Raw genomic sequence first — 23,922 nt, 5'->3', positions numbered from 1 at the left:
CAAGACATAACATCTCGGCTTTACTAATCTTTATGCCTTACCTGGACTTCATCGGTTTCAGCCAACTCCATCTCTAGATCAGTTGAACCAACCCTTCCTCGCATGTTCTGCTGACCAGCACTTACTATCATTATATCAACTCCACTGAAGTTCTGTTACGATAAATAATATCCTCCGCAACAAAGGTTAGGCTACACGATAGCTGGCAGAGGCTCTGTGCAAAGCCACACTCATTCACTCCGCTGGTATCCAATTTTGTACAGCTCTCTCATTGTACTCTCTCTTTCTCACACAGACCATTGACATCAACAGCGAAGATAAACCGTCTGAGCAGCGACAGCCAAATCCCTCTTAGCTTCTAACTCTGTGAGGTCAGAGCAGCCCAGAATGGGCCCTAATCTCACTCCAGGGAGAGGACTGTATCTAAAATTAACCCAAGTTAAAAACATAACACTGGCTGACCATTGTGGCCTCCCGCGTAGAAAGCAACTGTGTGGTGGAGGAGAGGAGGAGAAGCTGTGAAAAAACACCCCCACAACTGTAAGAAGGTTCACAACACAGTAAGTGTGGATGATGCAGTTTGATGGTGCCTTGCATCTATTGGGAGCTCATTAGGAATGAACCTCCCAAGGTTGTCACAGAAAGACACAAACTATGACGCACCATATGGGCTGTATTTTCTTTTATTAATGCAGCAATGCTTCCCACAATGAAATTGGTCACCTCGTCTCAAACTAGGGCTGCAACCAACGACTGTTTTCATTATCGATTAATCTGCCGATTATTTTCTAGATTTGTAGAAAATAAGGGAAATGTCCATCCAGGTTCCTTCTGTTTTCAGGATTTGTCTGTCAATAACTAATTGATTAGTCAACCAATCACTGCAGCTCTTCCTCAAACAAAGACCACATCCACCTCTTTTCCAAGAAAGGCCATATTTCACACCGCAGAAGCCATCACTAAGGCCGTCCTCTACTAACTCCATTGATCATGTGTCAGGATCTGGGTGCCTCAGATAAACAGTTACCAAAGGTAAATGCTACTCTACTTCTGACCTATAGATTTAAAAAGGTGGAGAAAGAACCATGATGATTGGTCCAATAAGGGATTTCAATGGATTCAGTTATACGCTTGCGAAACCCCCCACTCTCCTCTATAGGTGCTCACTTCAGAGGAAATATAGTTTGCACATATCCTGGTCCTGAGGCTCCTTGATGACTCATAGGTAAAATGGAGGTCACAACTCCTGGAAGTGGAGGAATAGTGTGTGTGTGTGTGTGTGTGTGTGTGTGTGTGTGTGTGTGTGTGTGTGTGTGTGTGTGTAAAAAGCAGCTCTCCTCTTCAGCTCACTGCCCTGCAAATACTTGTTTTCATTGTAGCCGTGTTTGCCCAACGCGGTAAGAGGACAGCATGAGGACACACTAAAGGGCTTATTTTACTGCGCAACAATGCAAGGAAACCCATGAAAGGGCGATCAGATAAGGTGGAAATAAATCAGCTAGTACACCCACAAGGTCTGCGTTTTAATTTGAGATCAAACAAAGAAACCATATCCAAAGAAAGAGGGCAGGAGCTCATATTTGCGATTGGTTTCACCTCTTGTTTCTCTGTAACTGAAATACTTCCTTAAGTTAACTCGAGACTTATTAGGTTCAAAGACGAGTGAAGCAGGAATTGTAAACAAATGTTTCCACTCATAGCACAATGCATACAGTTTGTGATGGATGGAGGGAACTTGTTCCTGTCAGTGTGTCTCTGCTAGCTGCTCTGTGAAATGTTCAAGGCTCACTCACAACAAATGAAAAGACTGTATCTAAAACTCTTTAGCTACACATTTTGAGCAATTTTCACAAAAATGAAAGGAGGTGCTTCATTTATTAGATGGCTACAATAGGGTATGTTGCTCCCCACAAAATAAAAACTTCAGCTAGGAACTGAATTAAAAAGATATATAAAACTGTGAAAATATTCTTACAGAAGGTAAGGCAACCGTTCCCGACGCATGTTGAAATTGTGAAAGAGCTGTTTTAGTGCCCTAGACATGGAAGGAAACTGTGAGATAAAAGCAAACATTAGGTCTGAGCCTCAAGTTTAAGCAGGTTAACTTGATCCTTAAGCCTGAAAGCTCCAAGTCTAACAACAAGAGCTCCATTCAGACAATAGGACAGTGGAAAAGTTGAGGCCACTATACAGACTCGTGCTTTAAAAGCCCTTGCCATTTCTGCATGGGGCCTATCTCAACCTACAACCTGACACCCGGCTGTCTTACCCCACAGCCGGCTGCAGAGTGTTAGCCACAGCCTGGTGCTGTGCTGCAACCAGAAATAGCAACACAAGCTAATAAACACAGATCCTACAAATGCAGCCTTCACACGAGCCTTACACATATCCCATGTCCAGTCAAACTGTAGGTAATGTCTTGCACTTCAGATCAATGTTAATGGTCATTTCTGAGCCAGACGGAGAGTGGATTTATTGTGCGTCCACAAAACTTAACGCTGCAATGTCACAAAGGAGAGCAAGTGATACACTGCACTGAAGCACCTGTTGAGATCTGGTTCCACTCCATATAAACAGCCATGGTGCTATATGTTAAAGTTTAGCTGGCTTGGTCCACCTCAGCTAAACATAGATACATCTTTTAATAGAGAAAGCATGAGTTACAGATGTTATTTTTAAAGGCCTAATATAAGATATATGCACTACGGTTCTCATTTAGGAATACAGTATAGGACTGGGCATGTGTTATTGTCATTTATCATCTGTCATTGGCAACAAACATTCAAAAAGTCCAAACACTGATCCAGCTGAGACAAGTCAGTTCAAATGGATGAGTGTTAACTATGCACACATTTTATATATTACATTATATGCTAAGGGTAATATTTGTATATTCAGCGAATTGCCTTTAAAAATAAATCTAACTAATACATTTGCCATTCGGGCACCTAAAGGGATATTAAAATACATGTGGTGATGGCCTCGTGGTACGCAGTTCAACACCAGGGCTACCATTGTGCCCCTGAGCAAGGTACTTAACCCTGAGTTGCTCCAGGGAGACTGTCCTTGTAGTTAGTTCACTGTATCTGGATAAGAGCGTCTGATAAATGACATGTAATGTAACATGTATAAAAGTATAATGTTGTTGGAAGGTCATTATAATTAGGGCTTAGTTAGCAATGATTCTATATTTCTGTATCTGTATTTTGCCATATGTAATGTGATGCAACCATTATCAGCCAGCCCTAATGGTTGGCATCACCTTGCCTGCTTATAAATGGCTTAATTATAAACTTTAACAATAATGTGATGAGTTCCCAGATAAAGGACATCTTTATCCATTCATGTGCTCATACTCGACATGAGTATGAGCGACAGGTGGTCTACCCCAGTGGTTTTCAAGGTGGTTCCAGCAAAAAGGCACAATGACAGAACGTATGACTATTTTGGTTTGTAATAAAACATTTAAAAGCTATCAGATGGGGTCCCTGGGACAAAATGTTATCAAATGGGAGTCTGTGGTCTAATTTGTGTCAGTTTAGGGTCCTTGACGTGAACACTTTGGAAACCACAGGACTAACCTACAGCTGTTTAGCCATCAGCTTACTGTTATCAGACTCCTACTGGGCTACTGTGACTATTTACATTTTATAAACCCACGGTAGAAAATATTGTTAATCAGGCTGGGTCAGCCATGCATGTCACAGATAAAGCTTTTATTTATTTACGTGGGAGGTGCACATTAATCAACATTTCAGTTTCAGCCTCAATGTAAATAGAGTTAAGCGTCTTTGAGTACCTCTTAAAAGCGCTCTACAAATAAAATGTATTATTATTATTATTATTATTATTATTATTATTAATGTGCTTAAATTAATCTTTAATTCCTGGGCAGGTTATTACTAATTAGTGGCCTAATTTGAGAAAACATCTGTTAAGTATAATAAGCCATTTTATGATTAAACTGGCCTAGTAGAGGCATCGGTGACATGACAACAGGTCATCTTCAGCTCCTAGAATCAAATGAATACCAAAGATTTCAACAAATACTTCTCACAAGAGTTAGCTCACTTTCTATAATCCATTTTCCCTCCAATACTCCCTGTAAAGATGAATAATAGTGTGTGAGTAATCAGATTGGTTTCAGCTCTGACATGCACATAGTTCTTGGAGGATATTGCTAAAGCTAATACTTGACTGCACTCCAAACGGGATTAGATAAAGCTGTGGATGAGTTGTGATGTTAGTTGTCTCGGACAATGTTTTTGTCAGAAAGACTTATTTCAGGTCTGACGTCACTCTAGTGAAACTAGTGAGTCATGACTTTAATACAGAATATGAGACATGACTTGCTTACATGCATGTACTCCTTTTTTAATAGATGTGCATTTGCATGTTAAAATAGACATGTTCTGATTTATTTTACATTGCAAACTAGTGTTTTAAATTAATCCAGTCCGTAAGGGGTTTGGAAAAACTTTACGTCAAGAAACCAGAGAACACTTGCCCTTTAGAAAAGATGCCACAATTGTAACTGCAATACGCATAAACATATTGCAACTGGAAGATATATCGTTACCGGTAGGCCTAACGTTATATGAATACACTGTTTATTATCCCAAAAATAAGCAGGTTACCTTAACGTCAGGCTCCAGAGCTGTTAGTTAACGTTCAACAACCATTACTGAACTTTAACTAACCGCTACAGCAACACTCACGTTAAGCCTTTTTACAACACTGGCCGTAACATTAATTAAAACAGCAGCTTCCGCAGAAAAGCACCGGTTCAAAACTTGTATATTTCAGGATATGTTACTTTGGATAATTGTTTCCCAGGCCTCAATCCATGGATAATTCCCAGACAACACTTTGGGGTCTAGCACAGGTTCTTAACTTAAATACCGAAATACTCCGACTCACAGCGACTCAATTTTAATGAAATAAAAGTGTTTGCTAACTTATAGTTGAACCTCTAGGGAAAGTTTGCGCACTTTTCGCAACAGTTGTCAACTTTTCCTACCTGCACCGAATCGGCGGCCATCTTGGTTTTCGCCTTTGAATCAAATCCTACGGGGAGAGAGGAGGGGAGGTGGAAGTCCAAAAACAAGCCTTGTTTTAAGTTTCCCTCTCTGGCGACAAAAAGAAGTGATTATTTGGACCAAATCATCGGTCATCTCGGGTACGCGGACCTTCCCATGTCGTCTTCACACTTCATTGACGCGGTCACACCGTCCTGGAGGGGTCGTGGATGGTGGACTGCTATTCATAAATAAAAAAAAGCTGAAGCATAAATCTGTCCCAGTGCAGTTGGAGAAAGAGGCGGTGGTTAGAGTGCAAGCGTCCGCCCAGAGGAGCTGTAGTGCTGCTGCTGGGCTGCTCTCAGCCCGGACAGTTAGCACACACGTGATCCAAAACTTCCTACAGGCTGGCCTTACCTCATGCTCATAACCTGAAATCATCCTGGGGTAAACACAAACATGGAAAAACATGTATCTCAGTTCAGGGGGATTCAAATTGAGGTCAAAATGTGCCAAATTAATGTGCAGACAAAGGAACTCCTTTATTACATATGGAGAGCTTAAATATCTGCCAATTCATCAGTGGTGGGAAACGTATCGAGATCACTTATTAAGTATTGTTACTTCTACCTCTGTAAAAAGTCATCCATTATAAGTGAAAGTCCTGACATATTTTTACACCTACAGAGGTATTACACATAATAAGAGAGACATATGAATACATAAAAGTAGTCAGAATGGTCCCTTCCAAAAATATATAAATGTATAAATATTGCATTATTTTTATTATTATTTTCATTATTATTATTTCTAATGCATTAACATATTTATACATATATATATATATGTTTTATATAACAATGCATCATATTTTATAAATATGTGAAATCTTAATTTGCAGAGTGACAACTAACTATAACTGTCAGGTAACTGTAATGGGGTAACAAGTACAATATTTACCTATGCAATGTAGGGAATTACAAGTATAAAGTAGCATAAAATAGAAATATAAAGAATATAAATACAAAATAAAGTGCCTCAAAATTGTAATGGAGTACTTTGCTTGAGTAAGTGTAGTCCTAGTTACTGCACCCAACAAACTATGAAGTCATAGGAGCGCCTTAAAAAAGAATAAATCTGTAAAAGAATACAAAAATAAATGTGGAAACATAAAAAGGAGTAAATCAAATAATGAATTAATTAATGTGAAAAATGTAGAATTATATAAAGACAAATAAATAAATGAATGAATAAATAAATGAATGAATAAGTAAATAATAATAATTACTGATAATAATAATAATAATAATAATAATAATAATAATAATAATAATAATAATAATACATTTTATTTGGAGGCGCCTTTCAAGACACCCAAGGACACCGTACAAAATACAGGAGATAAAAACAGCAAAAACAATGAGAGGGAGAGCAGACAAACAAAACCAGACATATAGACACAAAACAAAGAGCAGTCCATATGAAAAGTTTGATGATCCCCATGGTGGTGTAGAGGGTCAGAAACTGTATGATCCAGCAGTTTCATAGTCCAGGTGATGTCGAGGAGGCTACGAAACCAGCCGGGCAGAGGGGTCGAGTGTGTCAGCTGTAGCCACAGACTGCAGGCTACACCCAGGTGGGGAGACCCGGGCCCAGCAGCAGGTCAGCCGGTTAGACGGTGGGCAGGGACACAGTGACGGGGCAGCCTCCGCGTTAGCGATACACCACAGGAACAACGTTGAGCCACAGAGAACAGGCAGGATAAAGACGTAAAAATATAAAGACCAATAAAGAAAGAATAATTTATTCGGATTATTAAGAAAAATAATACAATATATAAGAATATTTTTTTAATTAAGCATTTTCATTTATGTTAACCTTTATTTTTCATTTTCTGTATATATTTATTTCTATATTTCTTATTTATAAACATACATGAATGTTTTGCATAATATATATGACTTATATATATATTTTTTACATGTTATTTATTTAATTTTATCCCTTTATTTTTTATTATCCTTATAAAAGCAAAAGCAATAGGGAAAAGAATGAGGAAAAACACATGTATTCACTTCTATTTCTATTTCCACATTTTTTATTTATTTGTTTATTATTTTATTTATTCCTCTTTATATTTCCACATTTATTTTCTTGTTCTTTGAACAATTTATAATGTTTTGGCGCTCTTATGATTCCATAAGGAGCTTCAGATAGTCACCTATTTAATATTGATCATCAAACTATAATTCAAATGAAAAAGATCATGCAGCTGCTGTACACACTTGCTGACAACCAGAGCTGCAGTGCAAACAAAAGCTGCTATATTAAACACTGTAGGAGTCACAGTTCACCTTTGAGTTGCCGAGCCAGATAGATGAGGAGGAGCTGCTTTGAAGAAACCACAGGACAAACACTGAGCTCTTCTTCACTGGGGCCGGTGCACGACATGTCCCACCTCAGTGAGAAGAGTTACTGCTGCATTACATAACCCTCAGGGACACAGTCATCACAAGCCATATGTCTCAGAGACTGGGCGCTCTCTGGGCTTATGGCGTGGTGTCTCAAATATTTATTGGTGAGGAACAACGACGCAGGTTCCTCACTCATAAACTGAGCATTATCCACATAACAAAACTGGCAGAGGCCTTGTTGGGGAGACTTATGAATTATGTTCTTCTGTTAAAGTCCCTCCATAGTGACACTCTCCAGAGTCCGACTGAGGACAGGTCGTGATGGTTTTGTCTTTGATTGGATCAATATGCTCTGTCAGCAATATCCACAACCTACACGTAATGATTGCAATGTTTGATGTGGGAGGAAATCATTGAAATGGTGTAATGCTGCTCCGTCGTGTTAGTATATCATATCTTCATCAGACAGATACATGTCTGTGTTGTTCTGCCCTCTCCAGCTCTATTGAATGAACACTGATCTGTGGGCGTGTTATTACCCATAATAAACATGAAGATTACTGCTGTGATAAATGGGATGATGAGTAGGTTTTATTGGGCAGGCAGATATAAGGTCCCACAAGGGGGTAATAATGCATTAGGAAGCCTCTGAGATACCATGGGAGGAGTGCCATCCCTGTTTTGAGTCCGTCGTTACACTAAATCCTGACTCTTCAGATTCTGGGACCTGATGAGACATTTCAGCCACATGTTGCCTCTGCATATGTTTCATACTTTATCACATACTATATGTTGATAGGTGTTAGCAAACACATGTACTATACAGTATACAATATATAGTGTAGCTGAAATTCCTACAGGTCACAGAACTTTGTGCAACACTGGCTGGAGACCTTAGTTGCATATCGCCCTCCCTCCTTGTTTTTTCTAAGCTCTCCACTTTACTATCTCTACTAAAGGCAAAAATGGCAGGAAAAATACTTAACACACATGAAAATACTCTGCTTTGAATAATAATTTGTGTCCTAAAGGTTTTTACACAAAATAAGTTCAATGAATCAGATGTAACTTCTTGGAATTTTCTTAAAGGATCATCTACCCCTTCTGCCTCATACTTGATGACATCACAAGTTTGACACTTACTTCTCTGGTTTCTCTATTTATTTTTTATTTATTTTTAACTTAATATTTGTTATTACTAATACAATCTATCTCTTCATGTATAGCGGTACTAACCTCTGTCCAGTAATGGGCATTGAAATGTATAAACTGAACTGCTGATTCTGGTTCTCCTGAACATTTCAATAAACAAAACTGTGAAAAAAGGTGTTAAGATAGTTTCATACAGCAACCCTCCATGTTTACCTAAATCAGAGGGTCAAAGCCAGGAAGATGTAACTGGAAAACAATCTGAGATTAATAGGGATGAGTCCAATAGTTGATGACTGTCCAGGGATTATCTGAGAGCAGGGATGAGTAACAGAGAGGGAGCAGTGGGTCATATAAACGTTCTCCAGTGTCTCCTCTCACTTCACATACCCGTGTCCCTATTTCAGTGCTCTCAATTTATTTGTTGCCAGCAGCAAGATAGTGACTTCCACAGCAAGAGAACATGTTGAATATACATTCAGTTCACTCAGGTTCTGTGAAGTATGACACCAACATATTAAACTCACTGCAATCAATTTATCAAAAAACTGAAAGATACTGAGATGGAAAGGATGTTAAAAAGGATTAACTAACTAACACACACACACACACACACACACACACACACACACACACACACACACACACACACACACACACACACACACACACACACACACACACACACACACACACACACACACAGCTGGAGGCAGGAGCAACCTGGCAGCTCTTTATCTCCCTCTGCAGGATACCAGCACTGAAATAATCCAGCTTTCATTTCCACAGCAGCAGCTTTATCTGTTTGAACCACTCCCTGCTCTGTTGTACCTGATGACAATGATGCACCAACATTTATATTCAATTTAAGAACACACCTGCATCTATGCCAGTTCAAAAAAAAAAGTTTCTTTGTATTTTGTTTGTCAATCAGAAGATGAAAACAGCCATGTTGTTCTTATGTTCCATGTGACAAAGCTGCAACTCAGGGAGAGCTGCGTGTAGAGGAACACAAACTGAGCTGCAAACTAGTCTGTCCTCAGATGAATAATTAGTACTATTCATCTGTATATTTAATAAAAAGGAAAAATTATATGGCATTACATCCAGTAAAAACCACCTGTTCAGCTCTCCCAGGTGAACTAGTTGAGTGGCCAACATTATGTCACTTTAAACTTTTAGTTATCAATTTATGAAGTATAGACAAGAACTTTGATTGGCCAATAAAAGGCCATTATAACCTCAATAAACCCAACCGCCAAGAAAACAAGATACATCAGTTACACAAGCAAAATGACCAAAGTTATTACCAACCTCTCCACCAACTGCAGAGAGTTTCAAAGGAATAGTTTGAGTTCGATGAGAAGATTGTGAGCTTAGCATAAAGACGGCAGGCTCACTAATATTATCTCATAAAAATGCATTTCCCAAAATGTCGCTATAGTTAGTCAGACTAACACGGCGGTGGACACTAGAGCTGCAACTATTAGTCGATTGACAGAAAAATAATCCATCTTTTTCATAATCGACTATTCGCAGAAGGAATTCTTGAGGCATAAATGTCAGAAAATGCAGTTTTCAGCCTCTCAGATATACACATTTCCACCTTTTCTTTGTTTTGTATCATATTTAAGAGAATAGATATTTAAATACATCACCTTTGACTTTGAAAAAATGGAATGGAAATGTTTTACTATTTTCTGACACTTTATAGACCAAACGATTCATCTGCAGATTAATCAATAATGAAAATAATCGGCAGTTACAACACTAGTGGACACCCATGTTCTACAGTGCGAAGAAAACGAAATACAGACTAATGAAATAGTTGAAAGAAATGTACAAACTGATTAAACTAAACTGTTGCTTTCAAAGAGATTCAACAGTATTCATTTCATACAGAAGCAAATCTGTCCGTGTATGAAGCAGTAGTAAATATTTACAGCAGAAGCATCTTCACCTAAGTGTTCTCACACACTTCAATAACATGTGTTCCTTCATTACGGAGGAAAGGCCTCTGGGCAAAGCTGCATATTTACAGTACACAGTATAAAACGTACTTGTCCCAGTAAATAGTCCATGGTCACAGGAGTTTTATTTCATAAAAACCTCAAAAGTTCTCATTCAAGTCCAATAATACAGCACAGTAGTTTCTTACACTTAAAATCTCTTTAAGTTAGGAGTAGTGGTGAGGCATGGGGATGTCGTGTCACCGTCTTTACATACAAAAGACAACCATAGCAAAGAGTTAAAATACAACCAAACACAACCAAACAGTACAGAGCCGATGAAAATGTTTCGTCTGGGTCGGAGAACAGCGAGGCCAATCAGGAGACGAGGACCGACCAGTTGTTGGACAGACCGTCTCCGGACACTTCAGATGACCTTTGACATGGAAGTGAGGGGGAGTGGAGGCTGCTGGGAACATAACCTGCTGATGAAACACGAGCTCCTCGTCCAGTTGGCTGGCACAGTCTGACAGAGCTGTCAACAGATTGTTCTGCCGCTGCACGAAATGTTCTCATTCACTCGTACGAAGCAGCCACACAGTCACCTGCAGTTAGTCTCCTTCTCTTTCTCATCTCAGGCTGCACGTCGGAGCCTGTAGCACGTGTCCTTCTTCTACAGACTTGTGCCCGTTTAGTTTTTGGGGTAGATTTTCTCATAGAAGAAGTTTTGTGCCAGCAGGTAGAGCTCCCCGTCCTTTTCTCTGACAGCGTGTGCCCGCACAAACTGGAACTGCTCCAGCGCAAATTCGTAGAACTCGTTCTCCATCTTCCAGATGGCCGACTGCTGCAGCTTGGCGATCGACTCCTTTGTGGGCGGCTTCTTCTCGCTGGTCTTCCTCAGGTGGGATTTCTTCCCTGTGATGAAAAGAGAGAAGGGTTAAACGCGTCAGGGTACATGAAGTCAGTGATATATACATATGAATACATATGAATGTGGGCATTAGTACACTTTGTAGTAAGTTAGTAGTTTTTGATAAAGGAGGTTTTTTTTTGTAACTGGATTTCAAAAATGAATTGCCACTATGTACAGACAACCTAAAACTCAGGTGTTCTGACATTACAAAACATGAGCCTGTTATTGAAGTCTTGCTAAATATAAAGTGGTGCAGACAACCTTTGAAAAACAAAAACCCAAACTCCTTCTGGAGGTGAAACGATATTATAAAGGTGTGAGCGTACAGCTAACTGACCCAAAGGTCTCGGTCTTCACCAGGGTCTGAAAAACACATCCATTATAATTCCTTTGTTATTCTAAAAACTCAGAGTTAAACTTTTGCACAAAGTTGCACTTTAAATTTAATTTTGAATGTTTGAATGATGCTGACCAATCAAAATGCGGCTAAACGGGTGTCCCGGTAGCACAGGCGACCCATATATAAAGGCTGAGTCCACTGGTTCGAGTCCGACCTGTGGCCATATGCTGTATGTCGTTCCCCTTCTCTCTCTCCCCCTTTCACAATCTGCACTTCACTAAAGGCATGAAAAGCCCAAAAATATAACTTAAAAAAATAAATAATAATAATGCGGCTAAATGTTTAATGTGTTGAAAAGGATGAAAAGAGTCATGTTGTATTTCTTCCTTCTGCGGAGAATAATATGCGTTACAGATGTTACAGATCAGATTGGTATCGGCAGGTACTCAAAGTATCAGACATGATCCAACCCTGTGTTCAATATAGGCAGGGCTTCAGGCTTAAAGCCATGTCTATGTATACAATATGCAAGTGATAGAAGATTAAATCAAATCAGTCATTCGTTTTCTGTAAATATGATGTCCTTAATGCAATAGTTTTTGGAAGGTTGCTTATTCGCTTTCCTGCTAAAAACAGGATCAATACCACTCTCATATCTACAGTACGGTCAATAGAGCCATAGCCAGGAGCTGATTGTCTATTAAGTGACCTTACTGTGTTACCTTGCAGAGCCAGGCTAGCTGTTTCCCCGTCTTAATGCTAAGCTAAGCTAAGCTAAGCTAATGGGCTGCTGGCTGCTGCTTCATATTTAGCGTACACACGCTAAAGAGTGGTATCAATCTTTTTATCTAACTCTCAGTAAGAAAGCAAATATGAAATATGGCACAGCTCTGAATCCTGAGGTGTTCTATATTCCATCTTTAAATCAGCACGAGTCAGAATACAAAGATCCGTTTTTCTTTGTAGTTTTTGTTTGGGGTTAGGAAACAGACTGTATGACTTCTAACAGAGAGACTCAGACTTCACATTCATAAAGAAAATACCAGATTAAATTGAGTACTTTGGTGTATCTGCTGGTAAAAATGAACATCACACTTCATAGCACATCTATATCACTGTCAGCTTTAATTCCTCTGTGCTCTCCATTATTCATTCTGGCTGCACTCGTAACTAATCTGTAACTACATTAGCGAGAGGCATGAGTGCATATTGATCACAATTCAATTCTCAGAGGAGCAATTCAGACTGCATATATGCAACCACAGCACACAGACACTTTAGTACTGCAATGTGAGTGAGCCATTAAGTAGCTTTTCAGTATATTATAATATCGGGTAAGGGAAACAAAAATATGCAAGAGAATAGCAAATGGTTTCTAACTATTTAGCAGACATGGCACCTGTTTTGTACAGCTCCGTGGCCCCTTTGAAGAAGCGCGGCAGCGCGGCCTCCAGCATCATGACAAAGTCCTCCAGCTCTTCTGTCACTCCCACCAGCATGTATTCATTCACCAGGTTGTATTTCGCCTGCTCCAGAGCCCACTGGCTGCCCACGTTCCTGCACACAGATCATGTTCGTTGCATGTGGTTAGTCTCTTTGTATTCTGCTGGATGTAGAATGTTTACAACAGTGTCTCTTTTTTACATTCACAGCTTCTATTGAGGTTTTTCGAATGAAGCTTTGCATGTCTGTTAACAAAATCCTCATTTAGAATGAAGTGATTCATCAGATTAAATCAACTTTCTTTAATGAGTGTAACTCTCTTTGTGCGCGGCAACAAATATGGATTGAGGTGGAATAAGACATTAGACATGCTGGGAATTTTGGAAAGGATTACAATTATCTTTTAAATACATTTTGACTTGTGCATCACACGTGAAACAATCCTACGCAGCCACCACTGGAATTTAACCCTACAAATAGTATAAAACTAATACTTCTAGTGTAGCCTCGTCTTTAACGGCGCAGATTTAAAAGCAATGACTCGACGTGCAAAGCAAACAAACATCGGATTTATTTTTGATTTGGAATAGATTCCAATTATTTGGTACAGCTCTAGTGAGCTGAAAGGTACAAAGACAGTGACAGGGAAAATGATGAGTGAGATGTGAACAGAGGAGAAAGGCAGGAAGGAAGGTCAGTGGCAGGTGTTGTCATGGTGAGGAAATTAAATATTACGGGAGGAAGTAGATTGTTTAAAACTATAAAGTAACGTTTTGGCAGAGCCTCTATAAACACAGCATTAGAGGACTGGCAGCGACTTCACCTTTTTGCCTTCAGTGTTTATTTAATGTTTCCAAGGTGCTTTCCACCACTTTAATATGCTGCTTCTACACCGTAGTGAACTCAATCTTAAAGACACTCAGACCTTCAGTGGGCAACCTGCTTCAGGAGGGTGGATGGAGGGCAGAGTCAAGGACAGATTGAAGGAGGGTAAGAAGGATAAGCGAGGGCAGAGAGAGAGAGAGATTGATACAGATCATCAGGTACAGAGCACGGATCAAGGCTGAGGGAGCTATTAGAGACCTTGAGAAGATGAGTGGAGCACAAGTGAAGCTCATAGTCAAGGACTATGAGCTTTAATGTTGTGCATAATGAAACAAAACTGACACAGCATCCGCCCTGGACCATCTGAACTGCCTCAGGAGAGGCAAGCATGAGGTTGGCGATATTTAGCACGTCATTTCCAATAAATCCCACTAAAAAGACCAAAACTAACAGCGAGTAACGTCCTCTTGCACACTGGGGTGGGGGGGGGCGTGAATAAACAACACGAAAATGCAAAATACTCGCCTGAGGTTCGAATAGATTCACGCAGGCAGAGAACCAACTACCGGATGCTATGACCCAGAGCAGCGTCTTGCAGTCTGTCTTGGGTAAATTGTTGTAAAGCCCATGTGAATTTGAGTAAACGCTTTTATTGTGAAAGGTAATAACGGAAAGAGTGGATTACTGCAACTCATTGTTATCAGGTTGTCCCAAAAAGTCGCTTAAGACTCTTCAGTTGATCCAAAATGCAGCGGCACGTGTATTGACTAGAACAAGGAAACGGGATCATATTACTCCTGTATTAGCTGCTCTGCACTGGCTCCCGGTAAAATACAGAATAGAATTCAAAATCCTTCTCCTGACTTACAAATCAATTAATGGTCAGGGTCCAGCATATCTTAAAGATCTCATAGTACCTTATAAACCAACTAGAGCATTACGCTCCCAGACTGCAGGGTTACTTGTGGTTCCTAGAGTCTCTAAGAGTACAATGGGAGCCAGAGCCTTCAGCTATCAAGCTCCTCTCCAGTGGAACCAGCTTCCAGTTTGTGTTCGGGAGGCAGACACACTCTCCACATTTAAGAGTAGGCTAAAGACTTTCCTTTTTGATAAAGCTTATAGTTAGGGCTGGCTCAGGTTTGCCCTGGATCAGCCCCTAGTTATGCTGCTATAGGCTTAGACTGCCGGGGGACACCTCCCTGCTCTCTTCCTTCTCTTCCTCTCTCCTCCCCTCCCTCTCTTCTTCTCCCTCTCTATCTGTATGCATTTATGTAAATGTATGTTACTAACTCACCATCCGGGGTATCATCCCCGGAGTGTCTGTCTCTCATGTGGCAGGTTGCCACTGATAAAGTTTACGTCAGGATCATGAATCGTGACAGCGCCTGCTGACCTGGTCCTGCTGGACACCGGGAAGCCTTATTAACATTTTCCTGGATTCATCCATACTTTCTATTTCTTTTTTTCCAACACAACATAATTTCTGTCAAATGTTGTATTTGTACTATGTTGTTTATCCTGTACACACGACATCTATTGCACGTCTGTCCGTCCTGGGAGAGGGATCCCTCCTCAGTTGCTCTCCCTGAGGTTTCTTCCATGTTTCCCCCTTTAATTTTGGGGTTTCTTTTAGGAAGTTTTTCCTTGTGCGATGCGAGGGTCTAAGGACAGAGGATGTCGTAACCTGTACAGTCTGTAAAGCACACTGAGACAAATGTATAATTTGTGCTATTGGGCTATACAAATAAATTTGATTTGATTTGATTTGATCTGGTATGTTTAAATCATTTCTAAATCATTTCCTAAAAAACAGCTGGGCACTGTCGTTTTTAGCACGTCACTAAAACACATTTAAATAGTGCACGTGTTTGGGACTATTTAAAGCCGTGGATTTATAAACATTTGGTGTGCACCACAATAGTGGACGTATCTCAATGTGTTCTTGTTTTTGGACATGAATGGGGCTCGTTAGTGGGATCTTTTTATGGAATTCGTTGACGATATAATTTTTTTTTGTTTTTTTTATTAATATTTATTTTACTGGTGTCTTATTATTCTTTTATTTGTCAACTGTTGGTTTTAATTATTACTATTATTTTTGATTCACATGTTTTACAAATTCTTAGCAGTTAGTTGCTGATCTTAAATCCTTTTTATTTCAACTTCTTTATGCTTTTAATTCACATATATCATATATTCCCCCTAGAATGAAATGTGCTGTATTAATTAAAGTTTAGCTTGATTGCAGTAAGAAAAGTACAGATAATCACCAGCCTTATGTACAAAGAAGCAGTCAGAAAAGTAAAAAAAGAAAACTAAAGACGAGCTAAATCAAGCTTTATTCCTGTCGACTCAGTGTCGTCTGAACAGCTGTCAGGGTGTTTCAACACTTACCAGCATTCAGAGTAGTGACCACAGAAAAAGGGAATCTGGAGCCAGAGCTTCTCAGGGGCACAGTCTGAGCCGCCGGCTGATACACATTCATCAAACGTCTGAAACGCAAGCGAAAAAGCATATTTAAAGAAAACACACAAAGAAATGAACTTTGATACTTTTGATAGTCAACAGGAGGAAGGATAATGATTGAATCTGTCCTTTAAAACAAAAGATTGAGAGTATTGATGGATTTGTACCTTCTTGTCTCCTTGTTTCCTGCGCCTCAAGCCGGGCCGGTAGTCATCCCCGAAACGCAGAAAGTAATAATAGGACACCAGCCTTTCAATGGGGTCCCGGATCACGTTTATGTAGATGGGCTTCCTCTTCACCCCAAACCTGACACAAATGACAGGTCAGTGGGTTGAGACACTCAACAGGACTTTAATGAAACGATGAAGATGAATTCTAAAGACAGACAGTTTGAAGATTTAAGAGCTCAATAATGTGCTTCCTGTGTTGAAACATACGTCAGAGGATCAGCAATGTTGCTCTGTGCTACAGTCAGATCATTACAGCACTCTGTAATGGTGAAAACCTGTGAATGAGTCCAGGGTGAGGCAGACCGCGTGCTGGAGAGGCTGCGAGAGCAAACCACGACCATGTGCTTTAGTGAAAGTCATGAGTTTGTGAAGTAGTGAGTTTGACTGGATACATGAGACTTGATTTTTCTGCACGAGTTGTGTGAGAGTTTGTAAACGGATGTTTTGATACAGTTGTGCGGTTATTGAACACGGCACCATTTACTTCAATTCATCAAGACTTTTCTTGTTCTTTGGATTCTTTGCTCTCCCTGGAGGCCTGTGAGAAGTCACGGTTACACGAGGAGAGTGATTGATGTACAAATGGTCATTTTGTACATCCTGTACAAGTATTCCTTTAAGATGGACTGTTTTTCAGGTCTTGTACCTGGTTAAGATGCCACAACCGCTTCTTGGATTATCTAAAGCGTACATGTTTAGAATAATGCTGGTCGCCAGTAAAAAAGCCATTACAAAAAAATGGTTAAGTCAAGGACATTAGCAGACTGGTTTAATGGGCTGCATGACATTTTGTAATGGAGAAATTAACATTTCAACTCAAGACACGTCCATTATATGAGAAATGTTAGAAAGGATAGATTGAGTTTATCAACCCAAAGTGGGACTGGTTTCAGGTTAAAGGGCAGCCGCTTGGTTCTGCTACACACACATTCTTCTTTGTTTGCTTTGGATTGTCACATTTACTTTATTTTCAAAAACAAAAGTGTACAATGTAAGAACACTTTGTGCCTGTTGACTTTCTACACAAATAAAAATAAAATACATATATGTTTAAAGCTGTTAATGACCACAAGGGGGAGTCACATACACAAAGCCACAGCTGGGTGAACAGTTAAAAACAATGTATTTACTTGGTGAAGTCCAGGAAGGAGACGTGTCCGTGGTAGAACGCCGGCTTCATTTCCCTCCACTCTGTCACATTCTTTACAAACCGCACCTGAACCAAATCATGATTGTTATTACGGCAGGATAAAGGTTTTGTTTTAGCACCATATAGTGACAATAATGTAGGAAAACAAATTCCAAATGAAGAAATTCATGTTATACAAAGGTGTGAGCCGTCGCTCTGACCTGGTCCTGTATGGACATGACCGGGTTGTTCTTGGTGGTGTTGATGTGCAGGACGTGGTAGTGGTTCTTCCCGCACAGGTCGTAGGCGATGTTGGTGAAGGAGGTGCTGGCCGTCTTGGGCACGCGGTTGTAGATGATGACGATGTCGTCTTCGCCCTCGGACGGCGACGAGGCCACCGAGTCCCTCTCTCGCAGGCCGTCCTGCGTGTGCCGCTGCTCAATCTCTCGCACTTCGTGTCTAGCAATGGCTCGTTCTGGAGGGAAGAGAGGAAGTCATACAGGTAGAGTTCAACTTTAACACGGCAGAAGAGGAGGAGTCAGCTAAAAGAGTTCTGCTCTGGAGCAAGGTTATAATAGTTTTAATGTTTCAATAAGTTTTTATTTTATTTTTGACTTTTGATTTAATCTTAGTTTAGTTTCAGTTTTTCAGAAAGGTTTATTTTTCCTTTATACATTTTATTTAGAGTTTGTTTTTGTTCGGGCCAGGTATAAAGTCTCAGACGTATGTAGCTACATACACACAGAATACATACGTTAGTGACCCATGTGAAGCATAGCGCCATCTCCTGGAGAGTCAAGTCCCTTCAGTGTCTGGTTGGAAAGTCGACAGAAATTCATGCTCTTTTTTTCAGTATCGATATATTATGGCTAAAAACTGAAACTGAAATGAATTCACATTCTTCATTTAAATATATTTAAAATCATTTTTCTTAAGGGATATAGTTTTTATTTAGTTTCAGTTTACTAACAATATTTTTCACTGCTTAATTCAGATTACTATAATAACCCTAATCTGGAGTTGAACCTGATTTCTGAACTATAACAAGAACAAAAACATCTCTAGAAAGAGTGCCAGGAAGTATGACACACAAAAAATATGAGAAGTTAAACTTGTGGGTGTCACAACCACAAGCACGACCACCACCACCTCCCTCGTTTGTATAACGGTCAATGTGTGACACGTCTCATAACTGCACATTTGACATCTCGGCTACAACTCTAGAATTAAATTTAAACCTGACAAAGATCTTCCGTACTTGTCAGAAGTAGCACATCCATGTGAGAGACTAAACTGTGACTTCATTAAAAATGATTTCCATTTCATTTGAACATTAAAAAAAACCCTTTCCTGCTTCACACCAAGGATGAAGAATAATGTCTAACAGGAATATTAGTTAATCATTTTGTAAGAAGACTATTTCACGCTGCGGTACCACCGCTCCCACTAATCAGATTCCACTTTAATATCAGTTCCCTACCTTTACTTCCACTCTCCTGATTTAACCGTGAGGTGAAGTGTCTGTATGCTCCTGTCTTAGATCAAATAAATGTACCATCAAATGGCCAAGTTCATCTTTGTGTGCTTCACACAGACTCTAGATGCTGCGAATTGATTTATCTGACCTCGCTTCATCTTCTTCTGAGAAAAGCATCATGTAACGAGGGTGAAAGGGTGAAGAGGTGACAGGCTGAGGGTTAGAGGTTGATGGTTAGATGGTAAGGCTACAGCTATTTGATCGCTGCCTGGACATTTACAGGGCATCAATACACTATAAATGAGAAGTGAGGCGGTATCTCAATCCAAACACTGCGTGAAGCAGCAGAAGAGCCAGAACCTCAGAGTGAATACATTCAGTACAAAGACACACCGCCTTTGTAACCCCGGGGCTTTTCTTCGTCTATATTCGCCTCAGAGTGACTGGTGTTGGAAATGCCTCAGAGTGCTCCGCAGGAAGGATACAGCAAGAAGAAGGGCGTTCATGTGTGTGTGTGTATGTGTGTGTGTGTGTGCGTGTGTGTGTGTGTGTGTGTGTGTGTGTGAGTGAGAGGACGGGAGGCAGCACAACACTGGAGCACCTAATACCCGTGGGAGCACTCAGTGGAGCCAGCGGGCTCATAAAGCCCTGCCTGGCTGCTGCTGAGACACTGTTGCAGCCTGGACTGGCCGGCTTTAGAGACCGGCATCTGGCACCGGTGGCCAATTAAGATGTCAACTGTGAATCTGCTGCACTCTCCTTCATTAATGCTAAACACACGTGGGCATGTGCACACAACGCAACACACCACAGAAATACTCTCACTGCCCCCTCTCGTACACCCTCCTGAGCAGCTGTTAGTGTCCCGCTCATCAAAGCCGGATCTGCTTACGGACCGAGACGTGCCGCTTCCTCATGCTCGAAACTGGCGCTCCGGGCTGGAGGCGTGGAGACGTGCCAGGTGGCTGAAGGCTGTCAGCATGCAGAACAACTGTAATGGAGACATTCATTAACGCCTCCTTCCAAAAACGCACGAGCCAACAACAACAGCAATAACAGTTGCTATGCTGGAACTTTATCGCTTGGGCTCAAATGTCCGTTTAGGATTATTTTTATGATGGTGTACAGTGAAGGGAGACAGAGAAGGGCATACAAAAGAGAGTGCAACCCGTGACAATGAAAGTCATAAATATTAGGTGCGTACGACCAGCTGTCTGCTTCTTAGTCTTAAAGACCCTGAAAACATGTATTCTCAATTATCTTCTTACTACGAGTGATAGGGTCTCACAGGAACACAACGCTTTCTGCCAAAGCTAGAACAGCTGTGCTCATTTCAAAGATTTCAGATTTGTGTTTCTTTATGCGCTAGAGTGCTCAAAGTCTTAAAACCCAGAAATGAGTCCGAATCTTTTCACTTCCGGTCAATGGGTTTTCAGTTAGATGCCTGAAATAAGGCCTGTGGTCAACACAAGCTTAAGAGATTTTAAAGTTTTGTTCTAAAATACATCAGTAACTATCCAACTCGTGAATATTGAAGCTTTTATGAGTCTAAAAATGGCAACAAGTGGCTAAATGAGACTACAGAATTTGTCAGGGACATTAACATCACACCGAACATCTGTGGTGGTGATGTTGAAGTCATGTGACCAAAGTGTAGTTCATATGCAGCCTCATAACAGTAGCTTTAAACTACTGCCATAAAAGTGCTGTTTATTTGTGAAGATTATCTCCTATCATAATTGTTATCACACACTTTTGTTTGCATCAGTGCTTATTTTCTGCAGATGAATAGAATTTTGTTTTACATTTGCCATTGCTGTAAGCAACACATAAAAAAAAATAACAGCACTGTGTTTTTTCAGCAACAGTGTCCCTGTTACTCTGGATAATCCACAGACAATCGCTGTCAACTCTTTTTACTGGAATTACTTCCCAGTGAAGAATTACTCGATGAAAACGGTTGTCAGTGAGGTCTGTGGATTATCAGGCAGAGACACGGACATCGTTTCAGAGAAGAGATCTTGCAGTTGAGTCTTTTAAATGTAATGTTTTCCAGCTGCAACAGCATGTGGCTGCTATTGTTTTCACCTTGTAAGTCTGTGCGTCACTATGGCAAAATGTTCTCCTGGAGACTTCTACTGAACTACCACAGAGGAGGTTTGGACTACTTTGCCAGGTGTTTATATTTCTGTCTGTGGACAGATTTGTGTCACAACCGTGAAAGATGCAGTCATGAAACTTTGCATATGTATAGTTGAGATCAAAATGAAGACCAAGTTCGAAGATGAGTGTGGTCCGAGCAATGGGGCCGGAAGAAGAGGGGTAGGAAGTGGGGAAGGGGGTCATTGGTGAGAAAGTATGTTTAGTTAAGTGACATGACACTTTAAACTCTGTTGCTACAGACTTAAATTCTACTGCTGACATATTCAGGGCCAAACAAGAGAACATGCATAATAAAGTTTCTCTTTGCTTTGCTGTGGCATAAACACACACATGTAAGCTTTTATGTAGCTCAGGATTGCAAGGAAGGCTGGCGGTGTCAGTCTTTTCAGAGGGGCTGGGGGAGAGTGAGAAAAGACCGGGGGCTACTGTGTCCCCAACTACAACGTCCTGAACTATGCGAAGGGGCCCAGAAACCACTTGTTAAAGACATGGTGTTTGGTGGAAGATTTCCAACAACCAACAAGGAGGCGAAGCGGGCACGGAGAGGGCTTCTTAGGCTTTGTAGTAGACGCCCTATTCATTGCGAGACTGAATACGCTTGGCACAGACCTTCATATCAGAGGGCGCCACACACACTAACTTAAGCTTAGCGCTCCCTTCTGAGGTCATTTAATTAGAGAACAAAAGCCTGAATTACTATGGCCACACAGCAGGCCTCCTTTCATTCCACATTTCCGTCAGTTTCCTCCCCTCAAGCCGTCTCTGTGCATTAAAAGTTCATTATGAACCGTGAAGCCAACATGGGTCTTAAACATTGTGACAACTACAAGCCTATTACTTGGAGTTTCATTCAAAGTGAGAGACAGGAGGAAGACAGAGCACTGGTAGTCCAACATATTTACTGAAGCAATTTCGCGGCTGATTAGACGCAAGCATTTGAACTCATCATTCATATTCGGCGCCAGATCTGCAAAATGTGACAGACAGTCATGTATTATTGCTATCACGTCAGATCTGATGGGATAATAAAAGTGGGGGAGAAGATGATCCTTTCTCCAAGCAGCACATACATCTATCATCTCTCCGATCCGCCAGTCGGAGCTCTCTCCCTCCGTCTGCTACCCCATGAGAGGGTTAGCCCTTCGAAGCGAAGCCTTGGGCTAGGTGGGTAATAGAGATTGGCTATCAGCAGCAGACTGAGGTGTACGGCTTGTATGGTTCTGCTCCGATGACGCTGCATTGCAAAATCAATGAAGGACGACAGTGAGGAGATCTAGGTTCCTGCTGTGTAAAAATTTAGTTAGTCTGCTGCTGTTGGTGCCTCTATATAGCCTTGGAAGCTCGCTGCCGTTTTGCGGTGCCAGGTTTGGGGGAACAGTTATGTCACCACTGCAGCACTCGTGAACATTTGGATGAACTGCGCACTTACGAATTTCTAATTATTCAGTTTCGTATCCGTTGAGCAGAGAGTGGATCATCAGAGGAAACGGGAATAAAGTCCGACTGATGGGGAGATTGAGGCCTGCTTTAACAGAGACAAACCTGCATTACTTTTGTTATTTAAGGATGAGAAGGAATAAGAAACATGCCGCGAGAGGGAGTATAATCTGGTGTGCAGTTTTTCAACGCCGCTGGCAGCTGCAGAGAACTGAAAGAGGAGACGGATAAACAAGCGCTTTCATGAAGTGATTGTGAAGGTGCTCGGTACATTCAAAACGCCTTCAGAGCTTTCAAACAAGCTCAGTATGAGAGCAGGAACAAAGACATGCACAACCACGCACACTGAAGCATAAAAAACTTTCTCCAAACTAGACACCAATGCCTTTATGCTACATGCAGTATTTCATAGATATTCATCCATCATGCTGTTTTTTAGGTAGCCTTTTTGGGGGGGAAAACAAAAAATATGGGTTAATTGCTGAAGCTGAGGCATTTTTCCCATTGGCTTTGACACACAAGTATGACATTGACACTCCATGAAAGGTCTCATTCACTCTGCTCTGTCCCTGCACCGTACAGCTGGGGAAGAGAGGAGAGGTGGGAGGGTAGGGGGAGAGAAGAAAGAAGAAGAGACGAGGGAGACAAGGAGCAGGTCTGAGTAACATGGAGAATGACGAATATGTGGCCAAACAATTCGATCACTGTTTATAACAGCCGGGGCCGGATTAACCCATTATGGGGCCCAGGGTAAAAGTTTGCTGTTGGGTTCCCATCGACCCCCCTGTCCATAGGACTGGGATGACCCTGTGACCCTACCACAGGGTGGCTCATCACCGCATTTCTTTTTTTCGCCAGTGAAAGTTACAGGAGTGTATATAGTGTGTGATATGGAATATAATAAGCACTGTCATCATTCTTCGACCTATGTTCAAGGGCTTCTGAAGAATTGTTTTTCCAGTTGATCGT

General features: G+C 40.9%; 2 protein-coding genes across 2 annotated transcripts in view; both read right to left on the bottom strand.

Annotated features, from left to right (window-relative positions):
- Positions 1-5,403, bottom strand: part of pkn2a (protein kinase N2a) — a 30,319-nt gene extending 24,916 nt beyond the window's left edge. The window contains exon 1 of the mRNA XM_029453033.1: positions 5,021-5,403. Coding sequence (XP_029308893.1) covers positions 5,021-5,041 — 21 coding nt within the window. The 5' untranslated portion in view covers positions 5,042-5,403. The remainder of the gene's footprint in view (positions 1-5,020) is intronic.
- Positions 5,404-9,470: 4,067 nt separating this feature from the next.
- The window catches only part of hs2st1a (heparan sulfate 2-O-sulfotransferase 1a), a 31,729-nt gene continuing 17,277 nt past the window's right edge, over positions 9,471-23,922 (bottom strand). Inside the window, exons 3-8 of the mRNA XM_029453002.1 lie at positions 18,098-18,351; positions 17,878-17,963; positions 16,685-16,823; positions 16,446-16,543; positions 13,183-13,340; positions 9,471-11,445 (exon numbers count right to left, since the gene is read on the bottom strand). Coding sequence (XP_029308862.1) covers positions 11,222-11,445; positions 13,183-13,340; positions 16,446-16,543; positions 16,685-16,823; positions 17,878-17,963; positions 18,098-18,351 — 959 coding nt within the window. The 3' untranslated portion in view covers positions 9,471-11,221. The remainder of the gene's footprint in view (positions 11,446-13,182; positions 13,341-16,445; positions 16,544-16,684; positions 16,824-17,877; positions 17,964-18,097; positions 18,352-23,922) is intronic.

This window comes from Cottoperca gobio, chromosome 17, assembly GCF_900634415.1.
Source record: "Cottoperca gobio chromosome 17, fCotGob3.1, whole genome shotgun sequence".
Taxonomy (NCBI): domain Eukaryota; kingdom Metazoa; phylum Chordata; class Actinopteri; order Perciformes; family Bovichtidae; genus Cottoperca; species Cottoperca gobio.
Note: the sequence above shows the minus strand (reverse complement) of the source record. Positions and strands in the feature narration are given on the sequence as shown.